The sequence below is a fragment of the Aquila chrysaetos genome, chromosome 3 (genome assembly GCF_900496995.4).
Source record: "Aquila chrysaetos chrysaetos chromosome 3, bAquChr1.4, whole genome shotgun sequence".
Lineage (NCBI taxonomy): Eukaryota > Metazoa > Chordata > Aves > Accipitriformes > Accipitridae > Aquila > Aquila chrysaetos.
In genome coordinates, this window is record NC_044006.1 from 33,017,817 (window position 1) to 33,034,726 (window position 16,910).

The 16,910-nt window shown below is 37.1% G+C and overlaps 1 protein-coding gene across 2 annotated transcripts in view; it reads right to left on the reverse strand.

Annotated features, from left to right (window-relative positions):
• The window catches only part of CNOT10 (CCR4-NOT transcription complex subunit 10), a 37,744-nt gene that overhangs the window by 17,911 nt on the left and 2,923 nt on the right, over positions 1-16,910 (reverse strand). Inside the window, exons 2-10 of one of the 2 annotated variants that reach the window (XM_030010545.2) lie at positions 12,706-12,797; positions 9,767-9,928; positions 9,095-9,245; positions 7,936-8,081; positions 6,948-7,034; positions 6,148-6,231; positions 5,004-5,121; positions 3,068-3,217; positions 1,694-1,896 (exon numbers count right to left, since the gene is read on the reverse strand). In XM_030010545.2, coding sequence (XP_029866405.1) covers positions 1,694-1,896; positions 3,068-3,217; positions 5,004-5,121; positions 6,148-6,231; positions 6,948-7,034; positions 7,936-8,081; positions 9,095-9,245; positions 9,767-9,928; positions 12,706-12,797 — 1,193 coding nt within the window. The remainder of the gene's footprint in view (positions 1-1,693; positions 1,897-3,067; positions 3,218-5,003; positions 5,122-6,147; positions 6,232-6,947; positions 7,035-7,935; positions 8,082-9,094; positions 9,246-9,766; positions 9,929-12,705; positions 12,798-16,910) is intronic. The other variant, XM_041122537.1, reaches the window with a different exon arrangement.

Consider the following 16,910-nt stretch of genomic DNA (forward strand, 5'->3'; position numbering starts at 1 on the left):
TTGGGAGGGGACATAACCAGGACAGCTGACCTAAACTAACCAAACAGATATTCCATACCATATGACGTCAGCCCAGATATAAAAGCTAAGTAAAGGGAGGCGGAAGGGAAGGCATTTTTTGTCTTCCCGAGCAACCACCACGCGTACTGAAGCCCTGCTTCCCAGGAAGTGGCCAGACATTGCCTGCTGATGGGAAGTAGAGAATAATATCATTTGTTTTTCTTTGCTTTCGCGCGCGACCTTTGCTTTCATTTTATTAAACTGTCCTTATCTTGACCCACGAGCCTTTTGTTATATTTTCTCCCCCCTGTCCAGCTAAGAAGGGGGAGTGATAGAGCGGCTTTGGTGGGCACCTGGCACCCAGCCAGGGTCAACCCACCACAAGTAGCAACATACTTTCAGTCATACCTTTTACACCATAGTATCTAGCCTTAAAGTAGAGACAAAGGATCTCTACTGGATAGATACATGTTTTCTCCTACTACTCCAACTAAAATTTAAGACAGAACCTCATCGTTTCAAAAGTGGTAAAGCCATTCCTAGAGTCTAAACATAAAAATCCAAGATGTTTCTGTCAAAAATTTTCCAAAAAAATAATTAAAACAACCCTTCCACCTCAAAGTATCAGCAACAAAAGTTATCAGATTTGTTTCTGTGCATCAAGCCTCAAAGTGAATATAAAACCTTCAAGAACAGCCAAAAAAATTTTCCTTCCTTAGACACTACAAATGGTCACTGACTCCAATCTCACCTTACTATTTCTGCAATCTAGGAACAGAAATCCTTGGAAGTACAGGGAGTACAGAGAAAAGAGTCTGAGCAAGTTTAATTCTTCCATTCACACAAAAAAAGACAGAATTACTTGCGAGGTGACCGAATTACTTGTGAGGTTGTTTTTTTGTTTTCAACATATACCATGTATTATTTTATATGGGTTTTACGTATATATAAATATAGATAAACCCCAAGATTTTTCAACCAATGTGAAATGTGTGTGGAAAGCTGAGGCATCACAAAATATCCATAAATAGTAATTCAAACTATTAATGTCGACACCTACATTTTAAGTAGAGAGCATTCACTACAGAAAGAACATACTGTTTCCTGTTATAAAGTGATGCCTCATTAGAGAATAATACAAGTTTCTTTCCAAATAATATCTTTATGTTTATTTCTAAAATTATTCAAGACAAAGTAAGGTAAACCATCAGATGACTTGGAGAAATCTAACATGCTTCAAACGAATTCAGGATTACCCCTTCAGATTATGAGTTGGAATGCCAAAGGGGTGTGACAGTAAATTGCCAAAACAAAATGATGCTTAACCAGTCTCTCCAGAAAAAAAACTTGTAACTTTGTAGAAGAGCAGCTCTAACAGCCACTTACGTGCTTGTTTCATCTCACGCCAATCTTTTGAATAGCCTACTCTAATTGTTCTGATCTTAGAAAAGTCAATTAAACACTGGGTATCAAGACACTGTTTCTATGGCAGTTATCCTCCACCTGTTGCAGCTTCAGACTAAACACGCAAACACACGTATACAGAAAAATAATTAATCTGGACTTACACAGAGGTGTTGCAACATTAGGCCTTTAAAATGCATAGTTCAACTCAAGCTATTATTTCTTCCTTTCTGTGATCACATGTATTTCATAACTACAATCAAAATAAGGAATCTGCAAATCTACTTACCCCTTTATTGGCAGCAATGCAGCATTCTGCTATTCTCAGCCAAAGACGAGGGTTTGAGTGATAAACCTGGACTGCTTCAATCAGGCATTCAAAGGCAGCTAAGGGCCTCCCAATATGCAAGAGCTGAATTCCACAATTGTAGAGCAACTCATACCGTTTGTTAGTCAGTAGCGTACACATGGGTCTCCCTGAAAATTTTTTACCTGCAGAAAAGGATTACATCATATTGGATGTGCAGTTCAGGAGAGCAGAAAACATAACTCTGGGACGAGGAGGGAAGCTGTGGGAAACACCCAAAAACTACCAAAAACCTCTTTCATCACAGAAATTCACTAGCTTCCCTCTGTAAATAAATTCCTTCCGCATCAAAGCTGATATCAAAGACAAATTAATTGTAGTCTTAATAAAGTTTGAAGTACATTAAATGCTAAGCACTTAAGCTCCTTGTCACTCAAGCCAAATGTTATATAATAACATTGAATCCCATATTTGTGAGAATACACATCTTTATTACTCATATAAATTCCAGAAGAAAACCACTTTGCTGTTAACAAGCATAAAACATTTTCTGTCTTCACACTGGTACCTAAGACTGCACTTAGGTACAGGGCCAGGGGAGAAATAGGAAAACCAATAAACTGTGTGATAGTAACTAGATTTTAAAGAAAACAAGAAAGGAAAAAATTATCACTTCATCATGAAATCATTTACTTGGAAGAGAAAAAAAAAACTTAAGTATTATTAATCAAAGCAAGAAAACTTATTATAATGTTTATTTTCTTGTCTTTTGTATACTTACAACAAATGTAGACAGATAAAACTACACATAAAACTAAACAGTAGAAGAACATTTCTCATACAACTCTGGAAATTGTTCAGTAAGACCATTTGAGAAATTCACCATCTTCCAAATGTTAATTTAACAGTATTGCACTCCACGTTTTCTATATGTTCCAAGTTAAAAACAAAACAAAACACCCCCCCCCCCATCCTTCAAGTCCTGATGATTCTATCTACTGTCAGCAGGACTATAAATAACATCTTTAATGATGCATAATAGGTCACAGAAACTTTATTTTGTCATATCTCCCTGACTGATGGCCAAGGACTATGAGAGAGGAGTAATGGCCCCGGCCCCATGGCACATCAAAGAAAACAGCAGAAAAAGAACATATTTTATCATCAACTATTTCTGGCAACAGCAACTATACTCTGAAATCAAGTTACAATCAAAATTCTTACCCTCCTTATCTTATCCTCTGCAAAAAGATGAAATAGGAATTTTGCTGATAATTACTGAAAGCTTCTATCCTCCATTTCCTTGATTCACCCACCCCTCTTCCACCATCTATTTTTATCTCTTAAAAGTCCTACCTGGATCTGAGCTGCCCGTTCCTAGCTGTGCACACGCATTATCGTTTTCTTGCAAGGCTTTTTTAAAGTAAAAAATTCCTAAATTGTGCTTTCCCATTGCAAAGTGGATGCAGCCAAGATTGTTCCAGAACATACACCTTAAGCATTCACCTGAGAGAACAGAAAAGACCATCTTTGTAAACTGAAAAATGTCACTGAGCCCATAAAATGCTCCCACTGCTCTCTCATGGGTCAGCATATTATGGTAGTCTATTAAACATGTTCTTCAGCAAGATGTTCATGGATTATGCAGTTACTCCCTGCCTTGCAAGCATTTTAATAACCTACATTGCTGTATACCATTCTAGTTCTTTTGGACAGTTGACCTGAAATGACCTATGTATCAGCAGCCACAGATTTCCAGATCTTGTGCACCATATTCTGAGAGAGCCAGGTAAAAGCAAATGTGACAGATTGCAAATTCAAGTTCACCTGGAGGTTTTCATAGAACTTAGCATGCAAGCACTTCAAGCTTTGTAACAGACAGCTCTTGTAAAAAGGAAATTCTCAAATGATGTTACCTTCCTAAGTTTTATAAAATAAACAAATATGTCAACCTAACCATACAAGCAGGAAATGCACTCTCTTTCCTAAATATATAATGTTCAGGTAATACTGTAAAGAAGTTCCTTCTAAATAATAAAGAACAGAAAATTAAACTTTTGACTTATCTACTGCTAACTGTAGCTCTACAGGGTTACCACTGATAAAAAAGAAAAAAACCACACCACCACTCTAAAAATCCAAACAACCAAGAAAAAGACCAGTAACAAAATAACCAGACATTATTTTAATTGTAACCTAGGAAGACTATTAAGTGAACATTCTACTGTGCAAAAAAGCTAGTGCAAAAGAGTTATGTGAAAATGAAACTTCCCAGAAATTTTTAAGTTATAAAGAGAACTCTAAGCATAAAAACTGTCAGAAAGATAAGTTAGAGTAAATTCTAAAAGAAGTGTCAAAATATGCCAGAATAGGCATTATGGCAAATATTTCGAATGTTTTCTATGAAACTTATCTGTAAATACAGAAGTTTAAAAGATTTACTCAGAGGGCTAACTCTGCGACTTCTATCACCTAATTGCAATCTATGTAACAATATCTACTAGATAAAAGATCTTACAGCACAAGAAATTAAAAGTACTATCACACAACCATCATTGAACAAAGTAGTAAAGAAATTCAGTAGTTTTAGAGTACAAGTATTTTTTGAAATCCTAACTCTCTACTGACACAAGACACAACTTTCTCTCCATATTTTTCAATTGATATTTTAAACAGCCAACTAAAATTTCAAATATATTTAAATAATACCATATACAGTAAGGGTATATATACACAGCATATATATTTATAGTATATAAATAACTTTTATATCTAAAACATTATACACTTTTATGTGCTGTTACATTTCTGTGCACGTCTACACATATACACTTCCTAGATATAAAAGTAACTTAAAATGGCATACAGTAGAAGTCAAACCTTAACACTTCATGAAACATTTGCATTTCCCTCCAAAATCTTCATTATAACTGCTATAGTCTCCTCTCTGAGTACAATCTGAAATCTGATTTCTAGATCTAGTATGTTGCCTTTTGTTTCATGTCTTGATTTAGAGACCCAAATATGAGCCTTGCAAATTCTACATTTACACCTTCACAAATCCATTTTCATAGAAAATCACTACATTGTCTAGAAAAACGTTCAATAAAAACACAACAGTGTCACATGAAGGAGCACAAGAAAGATGAAAACATATCCAGCATATAAACCTATGACATTCAGAGCCTACTCCCTTAAGTAATCATTAATATGCTTAAAATTAATATCAACAAGTAGTCCTATTACAGTACACACATTTAAGTACTTGCAGGATGAAGGTTTTCTATTTTACCTGTTTTCATGAAGCCTGGATGTTCAGCAATGTTTGCACTGTTTAAAAGTTTGACGGCTTTACGATAATTGCCCCTCAAATACTCAAAATTGCTCTTAAGAAAGAGAGAAGGAGCTGACTGTGAAGGAGAAAACAATAGGTAATTATCTTGTTTTAGGATTTCTACTGCTAGTGTTAAATCACTCCACAAACAGCTTGCCTCTGCTGTCATTTAAAAAATACATGGGCTTAGGCCCTAATACTTTCAAGAAGTAGCATTTCTTTGTTGAGCACCTGATTAACACTCACCTCCTCTGAACTACAAAACTATGCATACTCTTTGTTACAGCTCTAAACCCCAACATTATTCTAGAGAACTCTGTCACAGCAATGCCTAAGTGCAGAGGATCTCTTTTTTTTTTTTTTTTTTTTTTGAGAGTATCTTTCTCCAACCTGTCTTCTAGCACACTCCTCCCTATGCTTCCCACCCTGCAGAGTTCAACAACTTCCTCCTGGGCTGTCATCTTCCTGGTCTGCCAACAGAGACCTCATGATCCAGAATGATTTCTGTCAAACTAGCAGCTGTTGAGACTGGCAACAAATGGGAAGTGCTCTCCTCCCATTCCTTGCTCCTCAGTTAATGTAGAACTTATCTGGGATGGTGGACGTAATTCTGAGTTGAGAATTCCTATATAAAAAAAGAAACTGCTTTCTAGCAAGAGGTAAGCCTCCAAAAATTTTCAACAAAAAGAAAAAACCCCAAACCCTGCATATCCCTGAATTAATCTTTTATGAACTAGTTTAAACCACCAATGACATCAGAAGTTTGTAATACCCATAACATTTATAGTAAACTAAAACTTATTTTGCGCTGCTTCAATTATAAAGCAAACTGAACATCTTTATTATACAGTGTTTCACTGTTATTTTGGTATCATTAACAATAAAGTGCATTTTTCTGAGCAACTGAAAACGGCGCAAATAAGAAAATTCTACATTAATTACACTTGCAGGAAAGAGATTACAACCCCAACTGACTACATAAAGTGTTATTTCAGACATCCATCCTCAATAAGACTTTTCTTTGTAAAAAAAGTTAGCAAATACAGTTTTAAGATAGAAAACAGATCTAGATTAGAAAAACAATAGCCTTAAGAATACTTACATTCCCAGCTGTATTCATAACAGACTTGATCTCCCTTTTGCATGCTTTTAGTGACTTCATCTGGATATAGGCTCTCACCTTATACTGTTAAAAAATTAAAATAAAATTTGTTAAATAAAAACCAACAATTTGTGCAGGTCTGCAAGTTGAACCATATCTAGAGATTTAGTACAGAGTATTTTATATACAGCTTAAAAATAGGTAGTAAAAAGCTGTTCAAAAAGCCTTCCTAAAAAATAAATTCTGTTCAGACTTTCAACAACAAATTTATAGGCTTCGTATTTACAGTAAGCAGATGCACACTTTGTTCAAAGGTCAACAGCTACTCTATATTCAAACACAGATACTAGCACTTAAAATGACAAACTAATTAAAATAATCTAACCTCTTAATTCCAGACATTTACCTACTAAACTGAAAACACCAATAAGTGAATGCTGATAGAGAAGCATTTTGTTTCTTCACATATTTTTCCACAGAACAGTACAGTGAAATAAAACCTCAGCTTTAGACTGTTGGAGGCCTAACAGTTATAAAGTCAGTACAGCTAACTGCAGTTTAAAAAAATTATGATAAACTGCAGGGGCTGAAATAGGGTTTTTTTCTGTGTTAGGTCAGTTTTTCCTCTACATGGATCTTATAAAAAGGAAGAGTTAGATAAATTAATTCTTTTGGTTTACAACATGAAATTCAAGGAGAGACAGAGTATCACAATTCATGCTGAACTAGATTTGAAGCAGATGGCACTCTGTTTCAAGAAAACTTGAACCCACGTTCTTATATAAATAATATGCACTTACCTGATGTATCTTAGATTTAGCAACTTCTATTAAAGCTCCACTTTCAGCTTTTTGATTCGAAGAATCTTTATTTGTATTATTACCTGACTGTCAAACAAATAAAAGGAAGTGTTACTACTAGTCACGCTTTAAATTCAGTTGACAGATTCTTTCATAGGCTATTTTTATCACTCTCACATGAAGAAGAAAAACAAGTATTTAATAGTCAAAAAATACACATCCCACCAAATACTGTAACTTGATCTTAACAATCAATATCCACGAACAACCACACCAGCCTGTGAAGAGCAGAATTATATATTAACATTAGTGTTATACTATGCTGCTCTGTGGTTGAGGTGTTTGAAGAATTCTCTTACCCAGAAGGATGATATGCACATTCTAGAGTCTCTCTAATATTTTCTTCAGTAGAATTACTATATACTTAAAGATAAAATGTTTTATCTTAAGTGTGACATTCCATCGACAGGAAAAGACTGAAGAGTCCTGTTTTCACTTCCAAACCGCTACCCATTCTACTGATTTTTCCAAAAGATACATACAAAAGATTTCATTTAGGAGTATGCCTCATACTTTCAGATGCTATGTAAAAAAGATGCTTGATTTCCCATACTATAGTACGCAATTGCAATTCCTCTCTGACACTGACTTCCCCTTTGAAACTTAGGGTCTCATATGGTCATAATCCAAGACAAACAAGAAAAACTATATATGTTTGTCCCTGAAGACAACTGTCTTTCCAATGCAAGTCTCTGACTTAAGAAACACTTCTTAGCTCCCTGGGAATAAGAGAAAAGGGTAAAAGAGAGGGAATAAACAGCTGCTGTATACAATTAACTCAGTTACTAACATGTATAAGTTGCTGTCTGAAGTTACAGGTGATCTGACAGTTTTATAATTCAAAAGTATTTTCAAAGAGTAATTTTGGATTGAGTTAAAGCATACTTCTGGTAAAGACTTAGTGGCATTCATATGATTTTAAGCTTACCTCATTTTTTCCATTCTTGCTGTTATTGTTTCCCTGTGAAATCATTTTTTCCAGAACAGCAAGGAGATGCAAGGCTTTCTCAGCTTGGTAAGTTAGCAGGTATAAGTCTACAAGCAAGAAGCACACAGCCTGGGCAAACTTCTCTTCTGTATAAAGCAAAGAAGTAAAAATGATTTTACAGCTCTAATACCAATCCTGCCAAACATGACTGAAAAAAAAAAATTAACTATGAAGTGCATCTATGTAACACAACGAGAAAAATCAATACATTAGGTAAGAAAAAAAAATGCAGACATCAACACAATACAGATAAGTACACATACGGAAAAAAAAAAGGTAATTCATTCAAACGGCATCAGTATAAAAGCATAGACTAAAGACAGCTTAACATGTATTTCACGTTTCTAGATTCTGAGGATTGGTCTAAGCAGATCAGCACCAAAGATCCAGCATCTAAACAGACAGATGGAGCCATACACATATGTAGAATCCCACAGAACTTGAAAGGATTCTGTACAAACACATCTCTGCTTGGCTGGCCTCACAGAGTAAGTCCCAAATAGGCATATTGAAAACTGGGAGGAACTGAAGAAGAATAATGGTAGCATTTACTTAATTTATTGAGACACACACATATACATCCTTCAGCCTTATCACCTCTAAAATTCAACGAGAATTATGAAATTACTTCATACAAGTATGGCAATTCCACTACACAGTGTGCCATACCTCATAAAACCTGGAGACTTTATATTCAGATATGAGCACATACAATTATGTACGACTTAATGCAGGTATTTAAAACTGCGAGTGCCCTGACAAATACACACCCACCCATGAAGTTGTATGATGACTCAAAATACTAGATTTTCAATAATTCAACTAGTTTGTACATATTATTTACATAAATACATTTTAAAGTTGTCAAAAAATCCATTTCAGTTTCATTATACTTGTCTGCTAAATGTCTCTGAAATGCTTTCCCCCCAAAATCAATTGTTGTCCTTGATACAAGTAAAACATATTCTTTATTCCGAAGCCTACCTACTTTTTAGAGCCATGTTAGGCAAATTACAAATCACTTGTCTGATAGCGAGAAAGACTGAATGATCTTCCTGTAGTCATTGCATGAACAAAACTCTTCTTTCTGTCTACATACCAAAAGGCTCTATAAACTGGTACAGCTTCTCCCCAACTGATATAGCTTCAGTATACTGACGCAGATGATACAAAATAACAGCTTGATTGTAGTACAGCATACTATTTTCAACATCATCTAAACCATCCATTTCTTCAACAACAGAGTGAACCTGAAAAAAACCCCACTCGTTTCATTTAACTTTCAATACCTACAACTTTAAAAAATGTCAAATATTTAAAATAATAATCCTAAAGTATTAATCTGTCTGAAGATAGGTCAGTAAGAATTATAAGCTAATAAAATGTATTGTTGTTCCACATAAATCCAGCAAAAAATTTACAACGAAATAGAAAGCTGTTAATTGAGTAGTAAAGTAACATTTTCACTTCTTTATTATTTCACAAACTATTTCAGGTTAAGGAAATTTCTATTGAAAGAACATAGCAGATCTTTCTAGGGCTATAACCTCTGAAACATTTCAGCTTCAGATCAATTTCAACAATAAGTAAAAACTTAACTATAAAAAGTGTCCTAAATGATTAAACAGAGGTTTAAAAGTAATGTTATTATCTTATTTCTTTATTAAATCTAGAGGACAAGGGGCAGAAGTTTTATTCCTATTTCACTGGAAGATCTCACCACCATTAATAGTACTCAAAATCAAGTACCATATCAATATCTTTGCGTTACCTGGTTCTTCAGCTGGTTAAGGGTTTGTCTCAAATTGTCTGTTGTAGTCTGGTTACTTTTACAGAACTCTGCAACTGCAGTATTCAAAGTTATTTTGTAGTCATCTTTGTTTATGTCTTGAAGGGTATTTAGGTGTTGTAAACAAGCATCATAGTTTCCAGCCTGGAAATTGCAAACATACCAGAAACATGCATTAGAAGATACAAAGCTTAAACTAGCAGGCTACTAAGTTTTAATGAAAGTATCCTCTGTAAGTTTAGAGAGCAAAGTAGTATTTCCTTTTATCAACAGCAAGTGAAGTGAACTAAACCTCTACGCACATACTTCATTATTTATGCAGATTAATATGTATGAGAAGAAAGTCTAAAAGTTGAGGTCATGTCCAAACTTCAAAAGAATTTTGTGGAGGAAGGACAAATGGAGTAGCCGATTATTACAAACAGATGTTTCCATGAAAAGTATTCTGATTTCTCTTTGTTGCATTATTTTAAGTTTCAATATTCTTTATTTCCTCAGTTTTCATGGTCTTTCCCCATCACATGCATATTGAGCAGCTTCAGTTGCTTACTTAAGTCCCATCCCATCATTTTATGTTTATTTCTCACTTAATCTGGAGAGACTGTGAGTTACAATTTAGTCTGTGGAAGTCAGCTTAAGACAGGTTGGAATAAGAAGGTGTCACTTTCCCAGTAAAGGTTTAAATAATATTTTACAAGTTTTAGCTGTTGAATGAAGTATTCAATCATCTAGGCATGCCTAAACAGAAACTAGGATCCAAGCATGATGCTCCTCTGAGGTGTGATTATAATCAAGAAACCCCTTTCTTGGACCTTGGGAATAAGCAAGAACTTCAGAATGGCTCACTTCTTTCTGCTTTCAGTTTTAGTCTTTTCTGTGTTTGTGCAGAAGGAATTTAGTGGCATCGAGGAATGAAACAGAACTCTAGACCCTTTCAACTATGTTAAGCCTAAATGATCCTTTACTCTCTACTGTTCAGTTCCTATACAGGAATAATCACCTTCCCCTCTTCCATATCAGGGTTACTTCCAATCTGGTCAGTCAGATAAGCAGATTAATTTCTATCTCTGTCAATGCTTCACAATCAAAAGCTATGCTCCTGGGTACCACGACCACTCTCCACTTCCTTTTTAAGTGCTATTCCATGGAGCTTCTCCTGGGTTCCCGCCTAACTTCCTCTATTAAGGGAAGAATTACAACAGAGAAAGGCTCTGTGGTCCATCTGCTCTTCCCAAGAAAGTTGCCATTCTGCAGCTACTTTCAACAAAGCCATCCCAGTTCCTTCAGTCTCCTGTGAAAGCACAGTTATACAGTTTACAGAGAGACGTAGCAGGACATTGACACACAGTATTTCCACAACTTTAAGTATCAACAGCATGGATTGCCTAGTGATCACGTGCATGAACACAGGGACTTGCAACTCAACTGCTGGCATGCTCTTTAATTAAGACAGTTCATCTCCCAATGATTTTCTTCACATGTTCACACTCAGAGCTTCTCTTCAACAGGAGTAGCTTTCAGATCACAGCAACAAGGCTTCTAACCATGGTTGGACTAAAAACTTTGAACCCTTAAATGCTCAACTTATTTTGTGATGTTTTCCTCAGCTAACAGTCCTCTACTCCACTCTACTAGACAGGATCTAGAATATACTATACAATTCTATAGTAATTCTATCGAGACTGAAATCGGAAGCACAATACAATAAAGCAGCACGCAAGGCAGTCCACAAAGCTAGCTACAGCAACTCGGTAGCAAGCAAAATTGGCAAACAAGGCACCAGATTAATTCTGCTCACATCTGTCACCACCTCACAACTCCATGAAATTAGGGAGTTCTTAAAGCAAGCAAAAAAATCATGAAATAAACAAGATACAGTGGACCAGTATAAAACTAAAGATGAAGTCATCAGCAGACCAAAATATTTTAGCACATAGATCTGTGGGCAAGGTGGAAAAGAGACAACCCTTTCATGTGCCTTCAGTTCTCAGGATCAAATGCCAATGAGCAAAAAGTTACTGAAAAAGAATAATTGAGCTAGAAAGCACTCAAGAAGACATCAGTGAACAACATCAGCTGTAGTCAGCTTAAGGCCCAACTACATGCACTTCATGTCACAACATTCCAGACAAAATGAAAGTAATGAGTGAAATATACAAGCAGGAATCTCAAAAGACAGTATTTAAATTCTTCCCCTGATCTATTTAACACATCCAAAACTGAATTATGCAAGGCATTGTGATAAGAACACAACAATTGAAAGGAAAAGCAATTATACTTCCTGTCACTTGCTACACTAAATAAAATTAGAAGACAAAGAAGTAAACTGAAACACGTGGTACCTGAATTTTAACACACACACACAAAATCTTCCAAGAAACACAAAACAGGTAGTAAATACTGCCTATAGGTGTTATGTGTTCAAGAATATGTTTTAATGTAAAGTGACAGAATAGTATACAATGCTTTTTGTGAAGGAATACAGCAAGATGCTAAAATGAAAAACGTTTGTTTGGTTGCTGTTTTTTAAATACATGTGGTTCCTTTAAACCCTTTAACACAACATTTTTAGCCTGAAGCAATTAATTCTTCAGAGAGATCATGCATTTCCAACACTGATACAGAATAGCAGCCTGCTGCTTCTAATTAACTCATTATACAGCTTTTAAGGCTACTGACTTTTGAGAATCAAGATTAAACGTGCTCTTGTACACTTTGTTCAAGTATCCCCTTCAGTCTTCTCACATCATAGCAGACAGAAAATGCATGTGCTGGTTTTATAACACTACTAGTGCTACTTCTAATATAATATCTCATTAACACATTTGCAACTGTGCTAAGAAAACAGGAAGAATAATTATATAGGCCCATTTAGCAGTTATGTGGTAAATTAGAAGTCTCAGAGTTTGGCTTTTTCTTACCAGAAAAGCTTGTAATGCACTGCTTGACAGTTCCTTTTCCTGATCAGTAATCCCAGAGGTACCTGCTCCTTCATGTTTCTCAGTACCTTGATCTGTAAAGTGGACAGAAGATTACAAGACAGTTTGCAAATGTGATGACAGCTATTCAGCTTAAAAATTTTGTTTCTTCCATTTCTTAAGATCCTCCTGCCAGTACAAGTAACTTTCCAGGTAAATGCAGCACTGAATCCCTACTACACTAAAATATCTCAAGTTATCCTACACTCCTAGTGAATTCTTCTCCAAAAAATGTAAATGTTATAATCCTAGCTAAATTACCGTGCTCAATCAATAAACAAAGTCCTACAAGTTAACTGACAATGCATACACTTTAGATTTCTCTTTAAAGCTGCAACCGTACACTAGGATTGTCTTTATTTGCACAAAAATTAGCTGTGAAGGCCACACATCATAGAATAAATACCACACTGGGTTAGATGAAAAACCCATGCATCCTGTGTGCTGCTTCCTAAACAGCAAGAGATACTTTAAGGAACAACACAAAAAACAGAGCAAACACTGGAACTTCCACCCACCTCCCTGCTTTGGAAGAATAAGTCTCCCTAAATAAGAGGCTGCAATCGAACCATCATTAAAAATAACCACTGACAGACTTGATATATCTTTTTTTAAAACTCTCTACACTTTTGTACTCTTTAGTATGCTCCATCAAATGCTATCTAGTGATTATACTGCATGACATGAGCAAATGCTGCCTATTCACTTTCTCAGCCTCACTCCCGATCTTGCAGATCTTTCTTTGAATCATCTCTCTTCCAAGGTGAGCAGGCACAGTTTATTCTGTATCTTCTCCACTTTTTTCCCAGAATCTTCTCTAGTTCTACTATATCCTTTTCCAGGTTAAGACAACAAGAACAGCATGTAGCAATTACGATGGTGGCCCCTTTGAGCATTTATATTCCAATATAATAAGATTTTAATTGTCTTCAATTTCTTTTACACAGAATTCCTAATGTTTTACTTTTCAGTCACTACTGAGCATATTTTTCAGAAAGGAGTCTACTGAACCCTTCTGTCATCACACAATTAAGAATTCAGTAAAGTTGCATTAAAAACCACAGTACAGACATTCCATGTCAAAGAAGCTGAAAAAAACGCCACCAAACTCTTCCTTGTTCTGAACACAAACTACTGGAGGAAAAAAACCCAATGCAAAACACGACACAACCACCACACCAGACAGCTTATTTGTAGAAACATTAACTCGTGGTACAACATACAAAAATAATTTAATGTTTTTGAAACAAAGACTTTATAAACCAGCAATGGTTTCCACTCTTGCAGAAAATTACTTCTTGAATTTCACAGTGGAAGCTTTGTTCTAACCGACCTTTTGCTATCTTAATAGCCTAGGTAGCCTTTGTAAATTCAATGTCTTCTTTCTCTTCCCCAGAATTAGCACTCACATGGCAAGTCCAGGATAAGAAGGGGATCAGGCCCAGTCAGCATGGGTCCATGAAAGGCAGGTCCTGCTTGACCAACCTGATCTCCTTCTATGACCAGGTGACCCGCCTAGCGGATGAGGGAAAGGCTGTGGATGTTGTCTACCTGGACTTCAGCAAGGCCTTTGACACTGTCTCTCATGGCATACTGCTTGAGAAACTGGCGTCTCATGGCCTGGATAAGTGCACTCTTTGCTGGGTGAAAAACTGGCTGGATGGCCGAGCCCAGAGGGTTGTGGTCAATGGGGTTAAATCCAGTTGGCGGCGGGTCACAAGTGGTGTTCCCCAGGGCTCGGTGTTGGGCCCTGTTCTGTTTAATACCTTTATCGATGATTTGGATGAGGGGATTGAGTGCACCCTCAGCAAGTTTGCAGACGACACCAAGTTGGGAGGCAGGGTCAATCTGCTTGAGGGTAGGGAGGCTCTACAAAGAGATCTGGACAGGCTGGATCGATGGGCTGAGGCCAATTGTATGAAGTTCAACAAGGCCAAGTGCTGGGCCCTGCACTTCGGTCACGGCAACCCCATGCAGCGCTACAGGCTTGCGGAAGAGTGGCTGGAAAGCTGCCCGGCAGAGAAAGACCTGGGTGTGCTGGTTGACAGCCGGCTGAACATGAGCAAGCAGTGTGCCCAGGTGGCCAAGAAGGCCAATCGCATCCTGGCCTGTATCAGAAATAGTGTGGCCAGCAGGAGCAGGGAGGTGACTGTTCCCCTGTACTCGGCACTGGTGAGGCCGCACCTCGAGTACTGTGTTCAGTTTTGGGCCCCTCACTACAGGAAAGACATTGAGTTGCTGGAGCGTGTTCAGAGGAGGGCAACCAAGTTGGTGAGGGGCCTGGAGCACAAGTCTTATGAGGAGGGGCTGAGGGAACTGGGGCTGTTTAGTCTGGAGAAGAGGAGGCTGAGGGGAGACCTTATCGCTCTCTACAACTACCTGAAAGGGGGTGTTGGTCTCTTCTGTCAGGTGGCTGGAGATAGGAAAGGAGGAAATGGCCTCAAGCTGAGGCAAGGGAGATTTAGGTTAGGTATTAGGAAAAATTTCTTTACTGAGAGGGTTGTCAAACATTGGAACGGGCTGCCCAGGGAAGTGGTTGAGTCACCATCCCTGGAGGTATTCAAAAAGCAAGTGGACAGGGTACTTCAGGACATGGTTTAGTGGGCTTGGTTAATGGTTGGACTCGATGATTTTGAAGGTCTTTTCCACCCTAAATGATTCTATGATTCTATGATTCACAGATGTAATGCAAACTCTGCTAATTTTGTTTTCACTTTGAACAAATGAAAACACTTATCTGTGAGCTCCACTGCAAAATCCATTCCCCATCACCACCAATATATCTGGATCGTCTGCTACTGACTATGAAAATGTACAAATATAAGACAAACAACAACAGTAAGGGCAACCAAACCTCAGAAGATTCATCAATTAACATCCACAGTAGGAACAAACCAGACTTAGTAATCTATTCATAGTTTGTGCTTGTTGCTGGGAAGATAGCGAGATCCCTTCCATTGCCCTAGGCAATAACACATTTGAGCAAGAACTGGAAATATTTGGTTGTGATTTTCATCCTGCATCAAGATGCCAACAAGGTTCAGATTTTAAAATCTCAACAATCTTCCATGTGCAAGTTACAAAGTAACCCACTGCGATTTAGACAAAAGTCAGGATTCAGCAATTTCAGTACTCTGGAGGGATGGATCCTCAGGGGGCTACAGAACTGCATGCACCTGCTATAAAATCTGACCGTGCATAAGGCAGTGATCAACACCACTTGCACTGCCTTTTCTTTGAAAGGGAAAGGTGGGAGAAAAAATTAAAACAAAAAAGCTCAGAAAATTTTTGACGTGCCAAGGTTTTCTGCCGCAAAAGAGGAAAGGAACCAGCAGCACTTCTCCTTCAAGCTAAATATAGACTAGATCCAATTCCTCCTCTAAATCTTGTGGTTGTACAGCTGAACAGAAAGCTATCACTCTCCAAGGATCTCTAGAAGAACAGCGAATAAGCAAATGTATCTTCCCTCAAACTTCCATGCTAAGTTACATTATCTGCTTTACTTGCTCAGCACACCCTTTAGATTATGCTAGTAAAAGTAACCATAGTGCAGAGACTTGAGACTCTAAGACTTCTGAAGTTGATAATGCTCGGTCTGGTCAAGAGTTTCCTCACACGCAGGTTTACATAGCAGAGTGCCATCAACTACCGAGTGCATTACTCATTACTGCCATTGTATGCAAGCTCGTAAAAACAAGCATCTCAAATGAAGGTGGGCTTATGGAAGTCTGAATCCCAAAGTAAAACGTCTTCAGTTAAGTGAAAGATAAACCAAAGAGACTGTTATCTAAGTTGTGTAATAAAAGCACCACTTACGTAGCTGTTCGATGTATCTCCTAGGGAAAAATCAGGATAGGTCTACAAATTTCACGGTGTCTCTAAGTCTGCTGGTACATTAAAAAACCCAAAATTAAACTGGGGAGTACTTTAAGCAAAAACAGAGCTGTCCCTTCTCCTGTAAAGTCAATTTTATGGCTGTAATCCAATTAACTGGACCTACTACGACTCAGTAAACAAAGCAGGTTTGCGAAACCTGAACTGGAAGCTTATCAAGAAAGAATAAAACTAAAGTTCTGCTGACATAGTTCACAGCATAGCTCTTTCCCTTGAAAAAAAAAAAAAAAAAGAAAACAAAAACAACAAAACCA